The 23726-nt window shown below is 42.5% G+C and overlaps 1 protein-coding gene across 1 annotated transcript; it reads right to left on the minus strand.

The window, feature by feature from the left end:
- Positions 1-20409: 20409 nt before the first annotated feature.
- LOC137819438 (putative receptor protein kinase ZmPK1) lies at positions 20410-23358 on the minus strand. Its single transcript, XM_068623293.2, has 2 exons — positions 22297-23358; positions 20410-22087 (listed from the first exon to the last, which is right to left on the minus strand). The coding sequence occupies exons 1-2, from the start codon at positions 23234-23236 to the stop codon at positions 20607-20609; spliced, it is 2421 nt and encodes an 806-aa protein (XP_068479394.2). The 5' UTR covers positions 23237-23358; the 3' UTR covers positions 20410-20606.
- Between the last annotated feature and the right edge of the window lie 368 nt (positions 23359-23726).

Below are 23726 nucleotides of genomic sequence, written 5' to 3' on the forward strand. Positions count from 1 at the left end.
CTGGTGGCAAACTATCATTGTATTCATCTTTCCAGTCATCGTCATCATTAACATCATCAAATCCTTTGTCACTTATTAAATTATCAACTTCTTCCATTCACTTTTCTTCCTCTTGATAACTTTCATCTTTTCTTATGGTTAGGTTAGGAATGGGGGAACGAGGTGACTGTGGCTGAGTCTATGATTGTGACTGAGTGAGTTGAAACTTCAAACTCATTGCACTAAGCTTTCACTGAGATGAAAATGAAGAAGAGTGTTTGTGCGTGTGAGTGGAAGCACCAATAAAACCCATAACACAACATTCTTACAACGTTTAAAACTCAAAATGGATTAAAAGGTTTGACCGGACAGATTACACCGTGTAAACGGTGAAGCCCACCTGTTTATACGGGTTACTGATCAATTGAGTGCCAATGGAGCAGTAGTTCCTTCTTCATTTCCTACATTTCACTTGAGAAGCCCAATGATTTTGTATCATTTTAAATATCAGGGCAACCATGTCTAGAATCACTTTTGCACTTCAGTTTCTAATATTCTCTATTTGAAGATTTCAACCCATACTTGGTTATAGCATTAGTCAAGAGCTTTCTACACTCAACCTCTGAAGTGCCATTTATATTTATCTACTGCATATCTCCACTCAGAAGTTTACTAGAAATACCAATTGAAATTGCAGTCACTTGCTTATCACTGGTAAGAACCCAAACCTTGATTCCTACTTGCCAAATGGAGTCAGTGGCTTGTGGTACTCCCTCCTGCAGCTTGTCCTCGATTCTAGTTTTTCCAAGAAGCTTTACATTCCACTCTATAAGAGCCACCATTTGACGTAATTTTTCAGCTCGACCAAAACTTATTAATCGAATATAAACCACCCAAAACATAAAAGGTTGCACTAGTATACACAATGTAAATACAAAAGCCCAACAACATCTTGAATAGTAAAAGACTTACTTTCTCACCAAATGGGTGTTGCTATTTACCTGACATCCATTTGATGAACCTTTCTATCTTGAGGTATGTCAACAAGCTCCCAAGTTTTGTTCTTCTCAATCATATACAACTCTTCCTCCATTGCCTTTTTCCACTTTGGGTCATTGATAACTTCTTGGTGATCAGCAGGTTCTTTGTGATCAGCAGGTTCACATACTACAACGTTACATCTATGATATATGTTAGAGAGTAATCGATTCCCTTTAATTTATGGATCATCTTCCATTTCAGTATTTTTCTTTGTTGAAAATACTGTCTGCTCCTCCTGAAATAGATCTAACGAGAAACTTTTGCCTCTCATTTGTACCTTAAACAGTTCTTGTCCTGTAGCATCCTTGATCAAACAGTGGTTATCTTCAAAAAACACCTTGAAACCTTTTGTAGCAACTGACCAACACTCAATAAATTTTGGTCTATGTTAGGTACATATAACACATCAGTAATAGTTTTAGTACCTGAATGTGTTGCTACAACAATGGTTCTCGTTCCTTTTACAAGAACGTGACCCCCATGACCTATCTTGACCTTTGAAATTTTTGAAGGCTTCAACTCCTTGAAAATTTCTTTTTCATAAGCCATGTGATTTGTGCATCCACTATCAATTAGCCAAGATGCACTTGAAATATTGTTGGAGAAACCAGTTGCAACGAAAAGTACATCATCCTCCTCATTTGCAATTTGAGCATCTACATCTTGTTGCTCACTTTGGTTTCTACAAATGACTGCTTCATGTCCAATTTGATTGCACTTGTTGCACTTAGCATCAGGTCTTCTCCAGCACTTAAACGGTGGATGACCTAACTTGTTGCAATGCTTACAAGGAGGATAATTTCTACCTTTGTTTCTCCAACCACCTTCATGTTTGGCTGGTAAGGCTCCTTCTACTGCTCCATCTTGTCTCATGGCTCTCCTTTGTTCTTGTGCTTGAAAAGCATTTAAGAGCTCTACAAGAGAAATCTTTGATAGGTCCTTTGTATACTCCAAGGTTGTTATGGTGGCTTTAAACCTCTTTGGAACTGTTACAAGCAGTTTTTCCACAATTCTTGAATCATTTAACACAGATCCAAGCAACCTTACTTTGTTGGCAATGCTTAAGAGTCTATCAGAATACTCTTTTACGGATTCTGACTCCTTCATTCTCTGCAATTCAAACTCCCTGATTAGATTCAAGGCTTGCATTCCACGAATCCTCTCATCACCTTCATATTCTGCATTGAGGTAATCCCATATTGCTTTTGTTGACTTCAAGGACATTATCCTTGTGAATACCATATGAGATACAGTTGCAAATAGGCAAGCTTTTCCCTTTTATCTCTTCATCTTCTTTTCCTTCTGTGATTTTATTTGTTCCACCGTAGGGTTTTCTGGAAGGGACTGAATTTTATAGTCCTCTTCTACAACTTCCCATAAATCCAATGCTTCTAGGTAGGTCTCCATACGAGCAACCCACATTTGACAATTGTCTCCTTCAAAGACAGGTGGTGCCATTGCTGAAAAATTGGAACCTCCTTCCATTGATGCATTCTACTAACCTCACAAATCCCTCAAGAAGATAACTCGGATACCAATTGTTGGTGTTGATGAATAAAGCAAAGCAAGATATATTATTATCTTTTCTAACAATTACATTTATAGTACTTGTCGTGTTGTAACTGACTCTTAAATGATTTTATGAGCAGTTACTTATAAATATTAATTCAAAAACTAAAACAGAAGAATAAAATATCACATGCACTTATGTGCATTTATGTGCATTTATATGCATTTACAAAAAACACAATATCCAACATCACGTCTTCTTTTCGGAGAGAGATAAGGAAGATGAAGCATGCAAGTTATGGAACAATATCAGAGGTATGGGAAGAGCCAAACACAGTGTTGAAGATGCCATTAATGGATATTCTCATGCTATGTTGAAGTATGCTCTACCTCATGGTCTTGTTTTATGTGTTTGTGCATCTATATAAGACGATGCATGACTTAAGTCTCATTCCCCTCGATGTTTCTAAAATCATTTTTCTCCCTAGGGGTTTTGTCAGAGGATCTGCCAAATTCCGTTCTGACTTGACATAGTCAATAGAAATCGTTCCACTCTTTAACAGTTGTTTCACCAAATTTTGTCTCAATTGTATATGTTTATTCTTTCCATTGTAACTTTTATTTTTAGCTATAGCTATTGCCGATTGGCAATCACAATGCATTGATACATATGGGGTTGGTTTCATTCCTAAAGGAATGTTTGCTAAGAAGTTTTCCAACTACTCAGCTTCATTACCAACCATTTCTAGAGTAATAAACTCAGATTCCATTGTTGAAATAATAGTTTGTCTGGCTAACCTCCATGTAACTGCACCACCCCCAAGTGTAAATACATAACCACTAATGGATTTTGTCTCATCTGAATCAGAGATCCAGTTAGCATCACTGTACCTTTCTAGCACATAGGAAATCCATTATACTCAATGACATAATCCATTGTACCTCTCAAATATTTCACGAGTCTCGCAAGTGCATTTTAATGACCCTGACTAGGACATTGAGTGTATTTACTCAGTCTACCTACTGCATAAGCAATATCTGGTCTAGAAAAGCTCATTAAATGCAATAAGCTCCCAATTATCTGGGCATATTGAGTTTGACAAATAGATTTTCCTCTGTTCTTCTTTAATTTAGAGTTAGCATCATAAGGGGTACTCACTGACTTAAAGTAATAGTAATCAAACTTCTTAAGAAGTTTCTCAATGTATTTTTCTTGGGATAGTAATATACTATCTCCCTTCCTTATGATTTTAACTCCTAGAATCACACTTGCTTCCCCTAGGTCTTTCATCTCAAACGTAGATCCAAGAAACAGTTTTGTTTTAAAAACTATATCATTGCATGTACCAAAAATTAGCATGTGATCCACATACAAACATATAATGACATATTCACCATTTTCAGATCTAGAATACACACATTTATCAGCATCATTGGTAAAAAAACCTTCACAAAGTAAAACATTATCAAGTTTTTCATGTCATTGCTTTGGTACTTGTTTCAAACCATACAAAGATTTTAAAAGTTTGTATACTTTTTCCTTTTGACCTGGAACTACACATCCTTCAGGTTGAGTCATATAAATTTCCTCTTCTAGTTCACCATTCAACAAAGTTGTTTTAACAACTATTTGATGAATTACTAACTTATGGATAAATGTTAATGCTAGCAACACACGGATAGAGGAAATCCTAGTAACAAGTGCAAAAGTATCAAAGTAATCTATGTTATGTTTTTTAGTAAAACATTTAGCTACTAATTTTGCCTTATATTTCTCTATGGATCCATCAGGATGGTACTTGATGGCATTTCATGAAGTTCTTCTTGAATCAAAGTAGAGCAAAGGGGCGGAAGCAATGGATGAGGTGAGCAAGATCCTCCTAAGAGTGGTGTTGATCTTGTAGGTGCATGTTAAGTGTGGGTATTGGGTGGTTCGGCCAGCCCAAGGGAAAAGATGAAGGAATTGAAGTTTAGAGCCTAGAAGTCTAGGGAGAAGCAAAGCTTGGCACAAAATGGCAGCATAACTTTACTCACAATAAACTTGAAAATACAAGGTGTAGGCTCCTCCTTTTATAGGCTAAGGAGGACCATAATGCAACCCTAATGCTAGCCAAATGAAATGTAAATGTGAAGCACATGGGTGCACATGGCACATGGGTGCACAAATGAGCACATGGGGAGGGGTGTGTCTAGTTTTTATGCTCTCCCCCCCTCCATGGTCTTTCTAGAATGTTCACACAAATATGCTTTCTACACTACTCTAATTACTAAGCACCCCTAATGGGCCTTTATGTAACAATTACAAAGGTCTTCTCTTCCCAAAACCGTAGCTTTGACCCATGTGTATGTGAAGCTAGACGGTCTAGAAGGAATCCTCATCATGGCCTAGACGCTCCTTATGTAGCCACTCCTCATCATGGCCTAGACGCTCCTCTTCATGGGCTAGACGCTCCTTTTTGAGTCTAGACGCTCCTCATCATAGGCTAGACCGTCTAGTCTTGGAGGCTTTGGCTTTCATCGTGTGGTGAGCTTGGGCCCTCCTCCATCAGTACTTCTTCTTAAAGATCCACTTACAACCAATGGATTTTGCTCCTTTAGGCAGATCTACTAAGGTCCACGTATTATTTTTCTTAATTGAATCAAACTCAATTTTAATGGCCTTATCCCAATGTTTAGCATCAGGAGCACTAGTAGCTTCTAAAAAATTTATTGGATCATTTTCAACTAGATAAGTGTAAAAGTCATCTCCAAACGAGGTTTCCTTTCTCTGTCTTTTACTTCTCCTAACATCCTCGCTCATGGCATCACTAGTACTATCTATAGGTTGTTCAGATGTACCACTACTCTTTAAAGGAAGATATGTTCAAATAACTCAACATTTTTCGTCTCTACTATAATGTTACATTCAATTATATCACTATTAAGAACTAAAAACTTATAGGCAGCATTATGTTTCGTATATCCTAAGAACATGCAATCAGAAATTTTAGAGCCTATTTTCCTTTTCTTAGGATCAGGTAACATCACTTTAGCTAAACATCCCCACACTCTTAGGTATTTTAGATTAGGTTGATAACCTTTCCACAACTCATAGGGTGTTTTACTAGTTTTCCTATGTGGTATCCTATTTTGTAAAAAACACGCGGTAAGCAGAGATTCACCCCACAGATTATCAGGAGCATTAGAACTAATAAGCATGGCATTCCTCATTTCTTTAAGAGTCGTATTTTTCCTTTCAGCTACTCCCTTAGACTCAGGTGAATACCGGTGAAGACTTCAATTTTTGAAACATCCAAAAATGGTTTCGCAAAAATGGTTTGCGTTGCGGAAATAGTGTTTGACGTTTCTGGAGCACCGTTGTTGGTTTTGTCCGTCTTATCAGCCATAAGTCCTTACGGTTGTAGTAATTGAGGCTTTAAAACGAACAAAATTGATTTCCCAAGGCATGGTTAATCACTGTCTGTAAGGAATTATTCGCGGTGTATTGCGCAAGTCCCCAAGGATACAACAGGAACTTCCCGGAAATTTCCGAGGATCAGAACTAGCAAGTTACTCTTAAAAGAGTAATAATCTAATAAACCCAGAAATATTATAATAAAGTAAAATATTAAAATATGACAAAGAAAGAGAAAAAGGAGAAAATGTAATAGGAAGAAGAAAGGTTCCACGGTGGTGGGTGAAGAAGATGAAGAAGGTGAGTGATAGAGATGCTTCAATGAAGAGAATGGAACGCTCTTTATATAGAGGAAGAGGAGTAATGACCCCAAAACCGCCACAGCCTCAATCCCGTCCCTGGTGGCACTACCCCCCCCCCCCCCTCCAACGGCCCAACATCTAGTGAAGAACGATTGAGTCTTCGAAGGTTCGAGTCTTGTGCACGGAGCACCTGCCTTTGCAACGATAGTGAGTATAGAAGAGGATCCCACATACGAGGGTTTTCGCAAATCGCACAACAACGGAACCCTAAGAATCAGTCTCTGTTGCGCTCTTGTTTCCGATATCTCCTCCAACAGAAGCACTGAAAAACCTAGGGTTTATGCGCGTGTTCTGTTTTTCTGTTTTGCACACTCTGTTTTTTGTTTTTATTTTGCTATATCAAATTTTGTTTTACAACACCAACTTGGTGCCTTTGAACTCCTAATGCCAATTCGGATTGGTGAGCATTGGTGACACCTTTTGGATTCCAAATCGGGTGTTAGTTCCATGTGATTGGTGAGCCACAAAATATCATCAATTAAGTCATTTTGATGGTTCAGATCAAAAATTTTCATAAAAAATGGTAAAGGCTTAAGAATATTTCGTGTTGATTCTTCATCATATATATTACTTATTGCTTCAAACATCACTTTTAAGCTTAACAATATGATACATGTTTCATCTATTACTAAAAGCTTCTTAAATGTTAGTCACTTTTTGTCAAATATAATTATTTTCCTTGAGTTTGATCCTCGTATATGTTTTGTTAATTTAAGGGGTTCATTCTTTAAGGAATTGTTGGTGTTGATAACTTTATTCAATTTACAATCTAATGGACATAATTTTACTTATGTTGAACAAAGTGTGTTCAAGCTTTGAAGAATCCAAACCCTTTGAAGGATGATGAAAGGCTGGTTGTGCTTATTGTTGCTGAGCTATCCTTCTAGATAGGATCTGGGTAGATTTAATATGTAATCCACTCTTGATTGAATCCAAAGCATAGGCATTCTCAATCTTTTTAAAAGAAAAGTGTTTCTCAAACTAAGTGAAAAACAACCTGTTGTTTTGTCGAAACAACCGATTGTTTTATACTTAGATGTTTTTAGAAAAGGTTGAAAACTGTTTTTCAAATGGTTGAGCTGTCAAAACCAAAACAACCGATTGATTCATGGAAACAACCGATTGTTTGTTTTAGTACCATAACAGAAAACTGTTTTGTGCTTTGACTGAGCATTAAATGTTTTTCTAACTGTTTACGCTCCAGTCTTTAATGCTTTGACCAATCTTTAAAAGCAATGAATAGTTTGTTAAGATTTGATAACAAACGACGGCTTTGATTATATACAGAAAAACAGATTTGATTTTTTCATTGATTTTGCTTAAGAGAAAAAGTTGAGATTGCTTAGAGATTGAGATTGATCAAAGAGTGTGAGCTAGGATTTTCTGCTTGTATTCATTTCAGATTTGTTTTGTGACAAGTGTAATCCTTGTATCTGTTGAAAGAAACTTTCTGTGTGTTGCTAAGAAGTGATGTGTGTTCTTGAGGGGATCAAGATCAGCATTCTTAGTGTTGGTGTGTTTGACCAAGAGAAGTGTGTGTCTTGAGGGGATCAAGGTCACTTCTTTGGTTGTGTTGTAAGTGATCAAGGTTTGATTGCTTAGTAGAATTCCTCAGTGGTTTCTGAGAAGACTGGATGTAGCTCTGGGTTTAGAGTGAACCAGTATAAATCTCTTTGTGCTTTTTCTCTATCCCTTAACTCTTTAAATTCAGTTTTTATATTTGAAAACTAGTATAAACAACCGATTAATCAAGACATTCTTAAAGTAATTTCATTTAAGACTTAAAAGTTTTCGAAAACCCTCTTTAAACCATTCACCCCCCCCCCCCCCCCCTCTAGTTTAAAGCCATACATTCTTACAACTTACACTTAGACTATTTTATAATAACTTTCTTTCTTGGATTGTAATTATGAATAAATCTACTGTTTTAAATAGTAATAATCTAATTGGGTTTATTTGGTCCTTAACTACTTTTACTAATAATCTTGTAATTTTAGTTTAGTCACAGTAGACGGTCTAATATTTCTCATAATAGATGGTCTATCTAGATAGTCTAATGGTTACATGGAGTAGATGGTCCAACAACTCCTATGCAAAGACTTAACTAAAAGAAGCACTTTAACAACATCAAACTTAATGAAGACAATGGTGTAGAAAGAATCTGATGTGAATGTTTTAGACTAGACTGTCTAATAGAATCATCTACTACACTGGTGCACGAGTTTGATAGGAGTTTCTATTCATGTGAGTGGGCTTGATCAAACAAAGTGCAAGTTCCTTCTCTGACTCAAAAACTGGAAATGAAATCTGAGTGAAAGAATTGGAGAATAAAATCTATAATATCTCTAAAATAGGTTAGGAAGCAAATCGACTGAAAAAAATAATAAACAGAATTGTGACAGAATAGGGTACAAAATTCAAAAATTCTAGAAAGTTTAAAACTGAGAATTTGTGAACAATATCTAAACCACAATAGCACTTGAGAGTCAGCCTACATTTTTTTATTGTTTTTCATCATCTACTTTACTTTTTCTACTAAACATCCTTAAATTCTCTTTAATCTTTACAGTTATTACTAACTTTTATTACTTGTAAATGAATTGTGAACACTGTTTGACTGGATTTATATTGGAGTCGTTGGAAAATAACTTAGTGCTAACTGATCCTATCTATACTATCATCTATTTAGCGTTAAACGGTTGATCACAATGTGAGATGATTTATACTAAATTTGTTTTTAATTTGATTGTGAAACGACGTCGATAAAAATCTCAGACTTGAATCCGTATTCCATATCTTTGTCTTTTTTTATCATCCTTTAGTGGTTCAATCATTGTTTAGGATTTACCATTTAGCAATGCAAGCTTCTAACATGCTAGATTAAGCCATTGAAATAGTAATGTGTGGAATCTTAAAAAAGTAAGAAAATATAATTGTTATTTTTTATGGGAATAGCTTTTTGGTTTAGAAAACTTATTACAAATATGCACATGGAACTAATAGGGAGCACACATATGACAATGATGTTTATATTTAGCAAATAACCAAAATTTTCATAATAAAGCAAAATCAAGTTCTATTTTAAAAGAAATTTAGAAAGATGGAGAAGTACAACTTGTCTATTATGAAACATAACATAAAAAAACACACATTCTAACAATGAATCTACCCAAAATTAGATGGGAGTTTCCTAGAAAAAGATATGGAACATGCAGCTTAAATGTTAAGAATGAGTGTTAGTGATGTGAGTTTATTTTAGGATTGTTCAATTTTTTGGTGTGACACTTTACTTAGATTGAGATTTTAGGAATTTAAGAGTGAAGACCTTAGGAAAATCTCCACTGGACATTAACTTAACCAAGTGCTTAAGTAGATGTGAAGATTCATTACTAGTTTTGTTCTTAAGAAGACCAGCTGGAAGAACTTGAGATGCTCTGGTCTTTATCCATTTCTCCCTCTGGTGAGGTCTTCACTTGAATGTTGAGATGACCTTTCATAGTGTGCATCCTTGGTCAACTTTTTGTTGTCTTGGTTTGTATCAGTTACACAATTGATCCATGTATAAAAAATATCCATTATGTTTCTCTTGATTTTTAGGTGCTAAAGAGTAAAATAATATTTTTCTAAGAATTTTTTTAGACTATAAAGAATTAAATCATATTATTTGATTTTGTTCTCGTCGGTTGACTTGTTTGCCGGTTGACTTTAAAGACTAGCTTTGGCCCGCCTATCTCCGCCTGAGAATCGAACGTCCTTGGTTGAAGAATCTCTCACATGCAAAGACAAAGGGCGCTTTGACGCCCGTTTGCACTCCGAAGCTCAAGTCAGTACTAGGGCAAAGAAACAGAAAGTGTATAAAGTAGTTTCAGTCTTAGAAACAGTGTACCTTGTTAGGGTTCTTAGTGCCCTTTATATAGGTTGAAACTAGGGTTTACCTCTGCTCTGTTACCCGTGTCTAGGGTTCCTTGGAGAATGTCCCTGCGCCGTTATTACACAATCTTAGCATAATCTGACACATAGGACTTCCCTTTACTGGGTACAACGACTAACAGAATGGCCGCCAAGATACCAACTCATGCACCAATGTTGCGGGGTCATCTGTTCTATGGGTGCCCTAAGTATTCATGTGCCATGCATGCAAGCTACCCTTGAAACCCTAACCCTAATGGGCCTTAGCGCCTCCAAGGGTTCTTTACTTGTGTCGCGCCCGGACGCGCCATACACTCCACATGCATGGATCCCTCGTGACTTAGGCTTTCCTATATCTGAGTGTTTCATCTGATAACTGATATGATTTCTGGGGCCCACCTTACGTGACCCATCTTTACTATCTGACATTGATGTCCGATGTTTGAGGTCTTCTCCGGAGTCGATGACCGAGGACTAGTCGGCACACAAGGCCCCCAGTTTCGAGCTGTAACTTGTTTCAGCGAAGAGACTAAGTGATCGCCCACGGCGACCTACGTGGCTCGTGGTGATAAGACGTGAACAGTGCACTGAAGTGACATCTCACCATACTTTTTTATCAGCGTACACGTGGAAAAATCAACGGTTAGGGCTCGTTTCCGCTTGCGCTTCTTCGTATACGTTTAAACCCTTCACCCCTTACACTCCCTTCACTGTTTCATTACTTTACTTAAGCATTTCTCTCCCTCGAAAACGCTTTCGCTTCCTCTTCGATAACTTATACCTTCAAACCCTACCTGATCAAAAGTATGATTTTTACTCCACGATTACTCTTGCTTTATGTTTTCGATGCTCTTAACATGTCATAACTCTTCTAGGACTGTTTATGTTTTCTGCATTTTACGCTTTCTCTGTTCTTCGTTTCGAGTCTCTATTTCTCTGGTTTTCCTTAGCCACTCCATCTTCTTCTTCTAAACCCTCGCTTTTCTTCCTTTCTTTTCTCTCTTTTTAGCTTTCTTATCGAGATGGCCAGAACAAAAACCACACTGAACCCTCCACCTTCTGTCAATTACAAAATCCTCTACCACTAGGCACTTGAGGACCTTCTGGCCGAGACTTCCCAAATGAAAACCTTCAAAGACATCGAGACGTATAGACAGGGTGAATCTCACGATATGTTCCATGTCTTCGGGAAGGCACTCGACATGTATCTAAAGGCTCTTCCTTGTCGGGAAGGTGTTCCTGTGTGTGTGGACAATCATGCGGATCCTGAAGAACCTTTCTTCTTCATGTACACCACCATCTTCAAGCGGCTCAGACTCCGCCTTCCCTTCTCGGGTTTCGAGCGTGCTCTTCTTACAGAGGTCAACGTGGCCCCTTCCCAGCTGCATCCCAATAGTTGGGCCTTTTTGCAGGCCTTCACGATCCTCTGCGACCATCTTGGCCATCCGCCCTCTGTGGATGTTTTCCTCTACTTCTTTGAGGCTAAGAACCCCGGGAAGAAGCTGTGGATGAGCTTCAATGGGGTGGTAGTGAGAGTCCTCCTGACTCTCTTTCAACAATCTTACAAGGGCTTTAAGAAAAAGTTCTTGAAGAAAAAGTTCTTGAAGATATGTTGCAGCATCCATGACCCCACCTTACTGGATAGGTTCCCACTTTACTGGGTGGAGAAACCGGGAGTCAAGAAACCGAGGAGCCTCGACGACTTGGCCCCACCTGATTGTGTGGTGTGCCAGCTCCTTTCGAGCTTGGGAGTGGTGTTCGACACTACCGAGCTGATCAAGCTCGAATTCAGTGCCAAGGCCCTCAAAGGCTACAGTGTTACCTTTACCATTTCTGCTTTGTATTTGTTGCTAGTTGCATGTTGTGTGGATTTAGTTTCTTATGCTCGTGTGTTTCTTGTGCAGATACGGTTCTCAATGCAGAGAAAAGGAGGAAACTGGTTGAGTTGACCTCCAAACGCAAGGCCGCTCTTGTCGATGCGGGTGCCTCTACCCCTGCGGGCACTCCTCCTCCTGCCACCTCCACCCCAATCTCTCCCGAACCAACCCCCATCGACTAGAGGCAGAAAGGGGTAGTGGAGGCCACTGCCTGCGAAGACGAGGGTACCTACACAAGCCTCGTCTTCAAGAGGAAGAAGGCAGCTGATATCGCGGCTTCATCCCACTCAGCTTCAGATGGCCACGCCTCGTCCTTCAAGGACCATCCTCCCAGCGCTTCCTCTCCTCGTGAACTTATGGCGCTCGAAGGCGGAGGGGAGAGCGCCCCCAAGGGTGATCACGCCATGCCCTCTGCCGTTGATCTACCAACCTTCCTCCTGCAAGCCCTCAAGTGCTTCCAAAACCGGGAAGTAGTGGAGAGCTTAGGTGAGGACCCCCTACAAGACTGTGCAGCTCAAGGCATTGGGGAGTTCCTCATCGCATCCAGCTTCTCCATGAGTAAGGCATGAGACTTGCAGGCTGAGATGGCGAAGCTGAGGGAGGAATCATCTCTTCAAACCAAGACCTTCTCCAAGCGCGAAACTGCTTTGTATCAGGAGTTGGCGAGCCTTCGACAATCCGAGAAGGAAACCAAGAGGCTTCTCTTCGAGAAGTCTCAGGAGGCCCTCCAATCCAAATCGAAGATTCTACCTCTCCGCAACGAAGTGATCGAGTTGAAGGAAAAGGTCGAGGAGGCGCAGGCCAAGATGGCCAAACTGGAGGAAAGGGCCACTCAACGAGAGGTCCAACTTGGCCAACTCGAGGGGCAGTTAGCCCAAAAGGTCGAACTCTTCAAGCAAACCGAAGAAGAGCTCACCAACGACGTCGTTGATGCTTATGGTGTTGGGTTTGAAGATGCCATGGCTTAGGTTTCCTGCATGCATCCTGAGATGGATCTCTCCCCATTCGAGGTGACGAAGCGGGTCATTGACGGGCAACTAGTGTCCAAAGAGTAGCCTCTTTTTTCATTGTAATTTGACTATTTGATGAACACTTGACTTAACTGCTTGATTTCGATAACTTGTATATATTTATCTTATGAAATCTGTCTTTCTTTAATCTACCATCTTGTCTTGGTCGTTATCAACCGTTTCTTGTACTGACTTTGCTAACAACGCCTTCGACGCATACTCGTACCTTAGGTAGCACACTTCTTCCCACTTGCTTTACCTTCTTACGATCTTAAGGTATCGGTGATATGCGTGCAACTCTTGGCTGGTCTTTCGCTGTACGAAAATAGGGAAAACCCTCACTTGCTGCTTCCGATCTTCGTCTTGCAAGATAAGGGAAAGCTCTTCCCGGCGATTCCACCATTGCCTTTAAGGACAAAGGAGATGTATTACTAGTGATACTGGTGAACCATGCTGTCCTCTACCTTGACTTACAAACAAAGGAGAGGCTTGCTTTCTGACCTCGACCTTGCTCCATGAGGGCAAAAGAGGATTTAACTATTGAACCATACTGTTCAACCTTGGCGTTCTTACTCAAGAGGGCGGCGTTCTCTGCGAACCATCCTATCCCAATCTTGAGATTTCTAACCTAAGTGAACGGTTCGTAACTGACCTCGTCCTCGCCTGTAGGGCAAGGGAGGATTTAAATGGCGAACCATATTCTTCTCGACCTTGGCGTTTCCACGCAAGAAGGAGGCTCACTAGGAACCATACTATTCCCAGTCTTGGTGTTTCTAACCCAAGGGAGAGGATCATTAACTGACATCGTCCTCGCCATATAGGGCAAGGGAGGATTTAACTGGGGGAACCATACTCTTCTCGACCTTAGCATTTCCACGCAAGAGGGAGGCTCACTAGGAACCATATTATTCCCAGTCTTGGTGTTTCTAACCCAAGGGAGAGGTTCATTAACTGACCTCGTCCTCAGCGTATAGGGCAAGGGAGGATTTAACTGGGGGAACCATATTCTTCTCGACCTTGGCGTTTCCACGCAAGAGAGAGGATCACTAGGAACCATATTATTCCAAGTCTTGGTGTTTCTAACCCAAGGGAGAGGTTCATTAACTGCACTGTACAAAATGCTTGCAAATATATCTCTTTCACTAAATAACTAAAATCTTATTGGGTGACCTCGATAAAAGACTCTTATAAGGGAAAAAGAGTGTCCCCTAAAACTAAGTACAATGCGATAACTTAAATAAAACTTAAGGTTGGTCGCGTTCCACGTACAAAGGATTGTTCCACCTTCTAAAGTCTCGAGCCTGTATGCTCCATTCCCAAGGGCCTCTGTCACACGGAAGGGACCAGTCCACTTGGGAAACTTGTCTTCTAGCTGGTCTGGGTGGGCCTTCCGCATCCCCAGGTCGGCGACCTGAAACTACCGAGGTCTCAACTTGGAGTTGTACTTGTACTTCACCCTACTCTTCAACGCTTCAGCCTTAATTCTTGCTTCCTCCCTTACTTCGTCCAGTAGATCCAGGTTCACCTTTCTTTCTTCATTGGACTCTTCAACCACGAAGTTCTGGAAACGTGGCAAGTTCTTCTGGATCTCTACAGGAATCATTGCGTTCGAACCATACACCAAGCTAAAGGGTGTTTCCTTGGTCGTGGAATGGGGAGTAGTGTGGTAAGCCCACACAATTCTATGAACTTCTTTTGTCCAGGTCCCTTTGGCTTTATCTAGCCTTCTCTTCAAACCTCTGAGCAGAACTCGGTTGGCAGACTTGACCTGCCCGTTCGTCTGGGGGTGTTCGACCGATGCGAACACCTGCTTTATTCTCAGCTCCATACATAGTTTACCCAATTGTTGGCTCGCAAACTGGGTGTCATTATCAGACACCAACCATTTTGGGATTCCAAAGCGGCACACTATGTTTTTCCACACAAAGTGCTGGATCTTATGGGTTGTGATCTGTGCCACTGGCTCTGCCTCTATCCACTTTGTGAAGTATTCTATGGCAACCACGAGGTACTTCATCTATCGTACTGCTAAAGGGAAAGGCCCCAAAATGTCGATCCCCCAAGTATGAAATGATCATGGGCTATAGATCGACCTAAGCTCTTCTAGACGCGCCTTGTGCCAGTCAGCGTGTTGTTGGCACTACTTGCACCGTTGTGCATATCCCGTGAAATCTCCCCTCATGGATGGCCAATAATATCCTGCACGAATGGCCTTTGATGAGAGAGATCGGCCGCCAATGTGGCTTCCGCATATCCCTTCATGAAGTTTTGTCATAATGCGCGTGCATTGCTCACCACTTACACACACCAGGATAGGGTGAGTGAACCCATGCCTGAACAATTTTTCATCGATTAAGGTGTACTTGCTCGAATTTTTGTTGATTTTTTTAGCCTCCGTAGGCTCTAGCGGGAGTATCCCATCAGCCAAGTAGTGTTGGTAGGGTGTCATCCAGGTTTCTCCTGCTTCAACTAGGTAAACCTGCAACGAATTCTCCCCAGCAACTGGGTACGCGCTTATTCTGGGCGTTTTTAACGTCTCCTGAGTCAATGACCAATGACTCATCTTCACCCCTTCCGAGGTGCTGATCTACTAGACTTCTGCCGTATTATCTGTGGCAGTTCGAGGTGTCCTCAGAGTCTCCTGGATGACTATCCTCTGTCTGTCCCCCTTGCCTGAACTGGCGAGCTTTGCTAGCAAGTCAGCTCGGGCATTCTGTTCTCTGGGCACGTGGACTAACTCGAACACTTCGAACGTCTCCCTCAGAATCTGGACGTACTCCAGATATGCGGTCATCTGATGGTCTTTAGCCTGGTATTCTCCCATGACCTGTCTTGTGACTAACAAGGAGTCACTCTTTGCCAGCAAACCTTTCACATCCATCTCTTTGGCCAACAGCATTCCAGCGATTAAGGCCTCATACTTTGCCTGGTTGTTACTAGCTTTGAAAGCGAACCGCAGGGCCTGCTCAATCAGCAGCCCATTTGGCCCTTCCAAGATGACGCCAGCCCCACTACCTTATTGGTTGAAGGAACCGTCTACAAAGAGCACCCATTTGAAACCTGCTCCTTCCTAGTGTGTGGCTCCCGATGAGAGCTCTACCACGAAGTCAACATAAACATGGCCTTTAATAGGGCCTCTGGGCTCATATTGCACGTCAAACTCATATAGCTCTACTGCCCAACGCACCATCCTTCCTGCAACATTCGGCTTCTGTAAGACCTTGCGAATGGGAAGGTTTGTCATCACTATTATGGCAAAGCTTTGGAAGTAGTGGTGAAGTCTTTGTGCTGAGAACACTACTGCTAGGGTTGCTTTCTCTATGGCCTGGTATCTCACATATGGCCCCTGCAATACTTTGCTGACAAAGTAGATTGGCTTCTGCACCTGGTCCTGCTTTTGCACCAGGACCAAACTGATCGTCTTTTCTATAACTGTGAAGTACAAACGAAGTGGAGTACTCAGCTGTGGCTTGCACAACACTAGTGGACTGGCCAGGTACTCCTTCAGTTTTAGGAATGCCTCTTCACACTCTCTGATCCATACGAACCTGTTATTCCTCTTCAGGCATTGGAAATAAGGATTCCCCTTATCTCCCCCTGCCGATACGAATTTGGACAGAGCGACCATGCGCCCTGTCAACTGTTGCACCTCCTTTATTGAGATCGGGCTCCTCATTGCTATGATCGCAGCGCACTTCTCAGGATTCACCTCTATCCCACTTTAGTGAGTAGGAAACCCAAGAACTTGCCAGCTTCTACCCCGAACACACACTTCTCAGGGTTCAGCTTCAATCTGTACTTAGCTATTGTGGTGAATAGCTCTTATAGATCTGCTACATGTTGCTCCCTCTGCTGGGAGGTGACCACCATGTCATCCACATATGCTTGGACATTCCTCCCTATCATGGGCGCTAGTACTATGTCCATCAGCCTTTGGTAAGTTGCACCCACATTCTTAAGCCCAAAGGGCATCACCTTATAACAATAACAAGACAGCTTTGTCATGAACGTTGTCTTGCACTCGTCCCTGGGGTGCATCCTGATCTGGTTATAACCAAAAAAGGCATCCAGGAAGCTGAGTAGTCTGCAACCAGACGCACTGTTCACCAAAGCGTCAATATTGGGCAGCGGGTAGGAGTCCTTCGGACAGGCCTTGTTGAGGTTTGTGAAGTCAATGCACATTCTCCATTTCCCGCTAGCCTTTTTCACTAGCACCACGTTTGCCAGCCACTCAGGGTACTGAATCTCCCTGATGTGGCCAGCCCTGAGTAGCTTCTTTGTCTCTTCTCTGACGACCTGACGCCTCCCGTCATTGAACCTTCGTCTTCTTTTGCAGGCAAGTCGTACCTGGGGGTCCATGGTGAGACGATGACACAAGAAGTCAGAATCTATGTCAGGCATATCTGAGGCAGACCATGCAAAAGCATCAAGGTGTCGAGCTATGACTTTGGTGATCTGGTCCTGTGTCTCTTGGCCTAGGGATTTGCTAAGTTTGAACTTCCCACCGATCTCCCTCTCTAACACGTCTTCGGCGGGTTCGGTCCGTCTCTCCCGGGCTATCTTTGCGCAGGTGACCCCTTCTTCCCTCGGAAGCTGAGTGGTAACAACGAACACTCCTTTCTTCGTCTTGAGGCTATTCTCGTAGCACTTCTTAGCCTCCTTCTGATCAGACTTGATGGTGATCACCGTACCCTCGAGGGAAGGCAGCTTCATCTTCATGTGCCTCGTAGAGGCCACCGATCCAATCATGTTCAAAGTAGGTCTTCCCAAAAGTATATTGTAGGCTGATGGAGCGTTAACGACGAGGTACCTGATGTTTGTAGTGCATGAAGTTGTGCCATCTGTGAAGGTCGTCCTCAACTCTATGTGTCCACGCACCTCCACCTGGTCCCCAACGAAACCATGCAAGAAACCGGTATAAGGCCTCAACTGGTCTAGAGACAACTATAACTTGTTGAGGGTCGACCAGAACATCACATCGGTCGAACTCCCCTGGTCCACGAGGACGCGGTGCACCTTCATTCCTGTTGTCACTATCGAAATCACCACTGGGTCATTGTCATGTGGAACGACGTCCTGGCGGTCGGCCTTGGTGAAGATGAGGTCGACATCGGGAGTCAGATCTATCTCCTGTACCTCTACTACCATCACCTCTCGTGCGTACTTCTTTCGCTGGGAGGCGGTGCATCCTCCTACTGAGAACCCTCCAGAGATGGTGTTGATCTCACCATGAATGGGCACCTCGTGCCCCTAATCTACTCCTGTGGCTGCTAACGCCTGATCCCCCTGCGGCTCTAGGAGGTAGTCCTTCAAGAAGTCGCTTTTCACTAGCTCGTCCAATTGGTATCCCAGTGACAAGCAGTTGCGTATGGGGTGGTCATATGCTTGGTGGAATTTGCACCAAGCATTCTTGTTGGGCTCCATCTTTTTGTCGGTCTTTGGGGGCATCTTCAGTCTTGCCGCTATGTTAGGAATAACGATCAGCTCCTTGAGCTCTACAAGAAAATTGTGCTTGGGGGGTGGGTCTCCCCGTGTGTGCGCTCTAATCTGGGGCTTCTCGTAAGGTCGTTACTTTCCTGAGCTTTTCTTCTCTATTGTCGCTTCATGCACCCTCATGGGTTGAGGTCGACCTGTTGCTCAAGGTCGGACAGGACCGACGCTGTCGCGTTTCTCTGTGACTCGATCTTCCACGGCAATGTGCACCATAGCTCGACGCCTGATCCCGCAGAACGTCTTCGGGTAATATCTAAGCAGCGATTCACTGAAGGGCCCTGGTAGCATTCCTTTGGTGAAGGCGTGCACCGTCATGGCCTCATCCGTGGGTTTTAGCCTCACCACCTGGACTCCAAACCTGTTCAAGAACTCTTTCAAGGACTCTCCCTGGTACTGTTTTATGTCAAAGACATCGTCAGAGATTCGAGGGGGAGCCCTATTGATAAGGTACTGCTCTCTGAACAGCCTTGCAAATTGGTCAAAGGTAGTAATGTGTCCGTCAAGGAGATTGACGAACCATTCCTACGCTCGCCTGCCAATGTGCTCATCAACAACTTGCAGTACACAGTATCAGATCCTTCTGTAAGCATCATCTGGGTGTGGAATGTTGTGAGGTGAGCCTTTGGGTCCTCTACACCCGTGAAGGTGACTTTCGGGCCCAAAGACGTGGTTGGTAACACAATATCCATAATCTCCTGAGAGAACGGCATCGGGCGTGCCCTAAATGGTATGGATGGGGCACGCTCATCCACCGCGCGCTCCCCTGCATGTTGCAAACTCCTGTGCAGTTCCTCATTGGTTATGCGCAACTCTTCGTTGTCTGCCTGTGACGCAGCTATGTCAACCCTAGACGCTGCTACCGCCTCCTGGAGGGCGCGCATAGTCTCCATGAGTTGTTGCATGGTGACGTTGTCCCCTCCCGGGGGCGTAGCAGATCCTTGCCTCGTAGTCCTCATATTGTTGGTAAACTCTTAACAAGATTGCGAGTGGGACCTTGTTTTATCGGGCCCCACGGTGGGCGTCAAATGTTCTCGTCGGTTGACTTGCTTGCCGGTTGACTTGAACGGCTAGCTTTGGCCCGCCTATCTCCGTCTGAGAATCAAACTTCCTTGGTTGAAGAATCTCTCACCTGCAAAGACAAAGGGCGCCTAGATGACCGTTTGCACTTCGACGCTCAAGTCAATACTAGGGCAAAGAAACAGTAAGTGTATAAAGTAGTTTCAGTCTTAGAAAAGGTGTACCTTGCTAGGGTTCTTAGTGCCCTTTATATAGGTTGAAACTAAGGTTTACCTTAGTTCTGTTACCCATGTCTAGGGTTCCTTGGAGAATGTCCATGCGCCGCTATTACACAATCTTAGCATAATCTGGCACATAGGACTTCCCTTTACTAGGGTGCAACGACTAATAGAATGGCCGCCAAGGTACCAACTCATGTCTCAATGTTGCGGGGCCATCTGTTCTACGGGTGCCCTAAGTATTCACGTGCCATGCATGCAGGCTACCCTTGGAAACCTTAACCCTAATGGGCCTTAGCGCCTCCAAGGGTTTTTTACTTGTGTCGCGCCGGGATGCGTCATACACCCCACATGCATGGATTCCTCATGACTTAGGTTTTCCTATATCTGAGTGTTTCATCTGATAACTGATATGATTTCTGGGGCCCATCTTTACTATCTGATACCGATGTCCGATGTCTGAGGTCTTCTCCGGAGTCGATGGACTGGTCGGTACATATTTGATTTTTAAGAATTTGTTATTTTAATTAGCTTTTGATTTTGTGTACTTTTTTTCACCTCATCAAAGTTTAAAGTATAAATTTACATTTCACAATTGAATAAAAGAAACGTCTTCTGAAAAATATATCCTCTATTTTTTTCAGCCATTTGTATATATTTTATATAACCAACAGAAATATATAACAACTGCATTGAACTGCAGAACAGATTGAAGAAGAACCACAAGCACATGCAATTTATGACAAACAAAACAAAAACAAAGGAAGTGACAACCGTAAGACCCTTCTTTGTTCAAACTATCTTGAATCATGGTCATGATTTTGGAGCCTCTCAGCAACTTGGCTCAATTTGGGTCTCACGTTTTTCTCTTCCTCTACACATTCCAGAGCCACCGTTGCCAATATCTCCATTTCATTCATGTCATAGTTTGATCCCAAAGCAGGGTCAACGATCTCATCCACCCAAGATGGTCCCACTTCTGATCCTTTCCTCTTTTTCTCCCTCACCCATGTCACCAATCTCTCATTATGACCTGACTCTGATTCTAACTCTGTGAATTGGACACCTGTTGTTGGGCTCCTTCCAGTGATCATCTCCAAGAGAACAATGCCATAGCTGTACACATCAACCTTGGAAGTGATTGGCAAGTTGAAAACCCATTCAGGTGCCATGTAACCTCTTGTTCCTCTTATCCTTGAGAAGCTTGAATTCTTAAGATTGTTCCGGTTAAGTAGCTTAGACAACCCAAAATCCCCTACTTTAGGTTTATAATCAGAGTCAAGAAGTATGTTTTGAGGCTTGATGTCACAATGCAAAATCCACTCCAAGCATTCTTCATGCAAGTAGGCCAGACCTCTTGCTGTTCCCACAGCAATGTTATACCTTTTTCTCCAGTCAAGTGCATTTGAAGCTGATGAAAGGTTGTGAGCCAATGAACCATTTTCCATGTACTCATAAACCAACAACCTATGCTTTCCCTCTGCACAATACCCCAACATGCCAATCAAATTCATGTGGTTAAGCCTTCCAATGATACTTACCTCAGCCAGAAACTCGCTTTCTCCTTGGTTTGCTACTTCATGCAGACGCTTTATTGCCACCACTAGATTATCTGTCAAGACACCCTTATACACTGTTCCACCACCACCCCTTCCAATCTCATCTCTGAAACCTTTGGTGGCTTGTTTCAGTTCAGAGTAACTGAATTTTCTGAACCCCGTTTCCACGGCAACAACATAGCCTTCTTTATCAGTATTTTTCCTGAACAAGAAACACCACACCACAAAGATGCACACAACCTCAATTCCACCTAAGGCAACCGCAAACCACAACATGAACTTCACCAACTCATTTCCTTTTTCTTTGGTATATGGTCTCGCTAGAACTTCCTCTACTGCACTACTCCCCCCACATACCATGCCATTGCCATTACGTACAATTGCTATGTCATCAAAGTCACGGGGTAGTCTCAGGAAGAATGCTCCGTCGAAATCCGCTGAACGATGCCCATTTAGTAACTGCCACTTGAGGTAGCAGTGACTACCTAGCCCATCTTGCTTCGGAAAGTTGAACTGAAACCCTTTGCATTCGCACAACCTTAAACACTCATCCACACATTGTTGGTACGTGTGATTCGAATAGAGACCATAGTCGTATCCGTAAAAGTCCGTTTGAGGCAAGGTCAAGAAGTTAGACTCTTGCGGTGTGTTGCCGCACCCTGACTGGAAATTTGGTTCGCAACCTTGAGACCAGTCTTGAGTATTATTCCATCTGTGACCTGATCGCATAAACAAAAATCATCAATGAACACGCGAACCTGACCAAAACAGAAGCAGACAAGTGCTGCATTGGAAATCCATATATACAAGCACTTGGTAAGTCTCTCTCTATGCAATATTCTAGCATACGGTACCAAACATGTTTTAATATTTTTGCTTGGCATCGTACTAAAACTAGTAACAGGTACAATATTTGTGCTTGAAATACCTGGAAGGCAGGAACACTTTCTTCCAATTGTGGGGTCATTGGTGCAATAGCTGTTGGGTCCACAAATGCCATGAATAAAACAAGGTTGTTGCCGAAACAGCCCTGACACCACCCACTTCTCTTCTCCATCTATCATGGTGTACACCCTCACATTACCGTCATGATCCAGGGTCAATCTCCGCTGAAGCACCGTCCCGTAATCGATCGTTCTGAAAGTGAAGTTGTCGGAAGAAAGCACGGCACCCAAATCATCAAGCAAAGCAACCCTGCTATCATTGAAAGTAGATCTGCCGTTGCCATTACCGAAGTTGTTGCTCTGAAGCCAAGCGTAAGGCCAGAAAACGCTGGAAACTCGAGGGCCCTGGTAGATGAGGCGTAGAACATTCTCGAAGTCGAAGAAGAGCTTGTAGAAACCGGAGGAGTGGTTGCTCCCGCTTCTGGAGGAAACCAGGTTGGTGCTCCCTCTCAGAGGCTGATTTGGAAGAAGCGTGTCGGTTGGGAAATCGAAGCTCTGCCACAAAACAGTGTTGTTGGAGGAATCTTCGAGGAGTACGAGGTTGCCGGAGTCGTGCAAACGTAAGTGGACTTGTTTGGATGTGGTGGCGGTGGCGGTGGACCAGACTTGGAACTGGGCGGCGTCGGTGAGAACGAGGTTGCCGGATTTGAGAAGGGAGAGGGTGGAGCGTTTTCCGTTAACGGGGTGGTCCCGGTTGGCGATCCAAACGAGGGTGTTGGGTGAGTTGGTGTACCATATTGCGAAGCAGAAAGCGTTGTGTCCGACGGCGTAAAAGCCTGCTGTGAATGTTGGTTTGGGTGATGACACTATCACGTCTTCATTCAACTTCTCTACGGAGAGAGAGAAGGAAGATGAAGCATGCAACTTATGGAACAATATCAGAGAAATCAGAACACCCAAACACAATGTTGTTGAAGATGCCATTAGTGGATTTTCTCATGCTATGGTATGGTCTATTATGGGTGTAATTTGTGAGTATTTAAAGTGAAAAAGGAAGAAGCATTCCAACACGAAGTGAGTAGGTGAATAGTTTAGGCTGAACATGATGGAATTCTGAATGATTAAACTGTACAAGATAGTACTGTTGAAGATATTATAGAAAGATTGAGAAATTGAACATTAGAATTGTCTTACTTTAATTGAAAATGAGAAAACGAGAGGAACCTGCAAAGAAGACTTAGCAACTCATTCATGCATTAGTCAACGTCGATGTTTAAAGTCATATGGTTCGAACAGAGAAAAAAAATCCTTAGTAATAGCACCAACCAACCACACACTTGTTCTTATTAAAGGATGTTGGTTTTCATTAATCACATGATTGTAGACCAATCCAATGTTCATGAAAACTGTCTTTAACAACTTTTATCAATTTTCTTTGTTCTTTCTTCTTTCCTTTTCGCAAGTAACATTCTTT

The sequence above is a fragment of the Phaseolus vulgaris genome, chromosome 10 (assembly GCF_051622355.1).
Source record: "Phaseolus vulgaris cultivar YP4 chromosome 10, ASM5162235v1, whole genome shotgun sequence".
Lineage (NCBI taxonomy): Eukaryota > Viridiplantae > Streptophyta > Magnoliopsida > Fabales > Fabaceae > Phaseolus > Phaseolus vulgaris.

Coding starts and splice junctions, on each gene's coding strand:
- LOC137819438 (XM_068623293.2), bottom strand. CDS start 23,236: ATGGCATCTTCAACAACATTGTGTTTGGGTGTTCTGATTTCTCTGATA. Junction 22,088..22,296: donor AAAGTGTTCCTGCCTTCCAG/GTATTTCAAGCA, acceptor TTATGCGATCAG/GTCACAGATGGAATAATACT.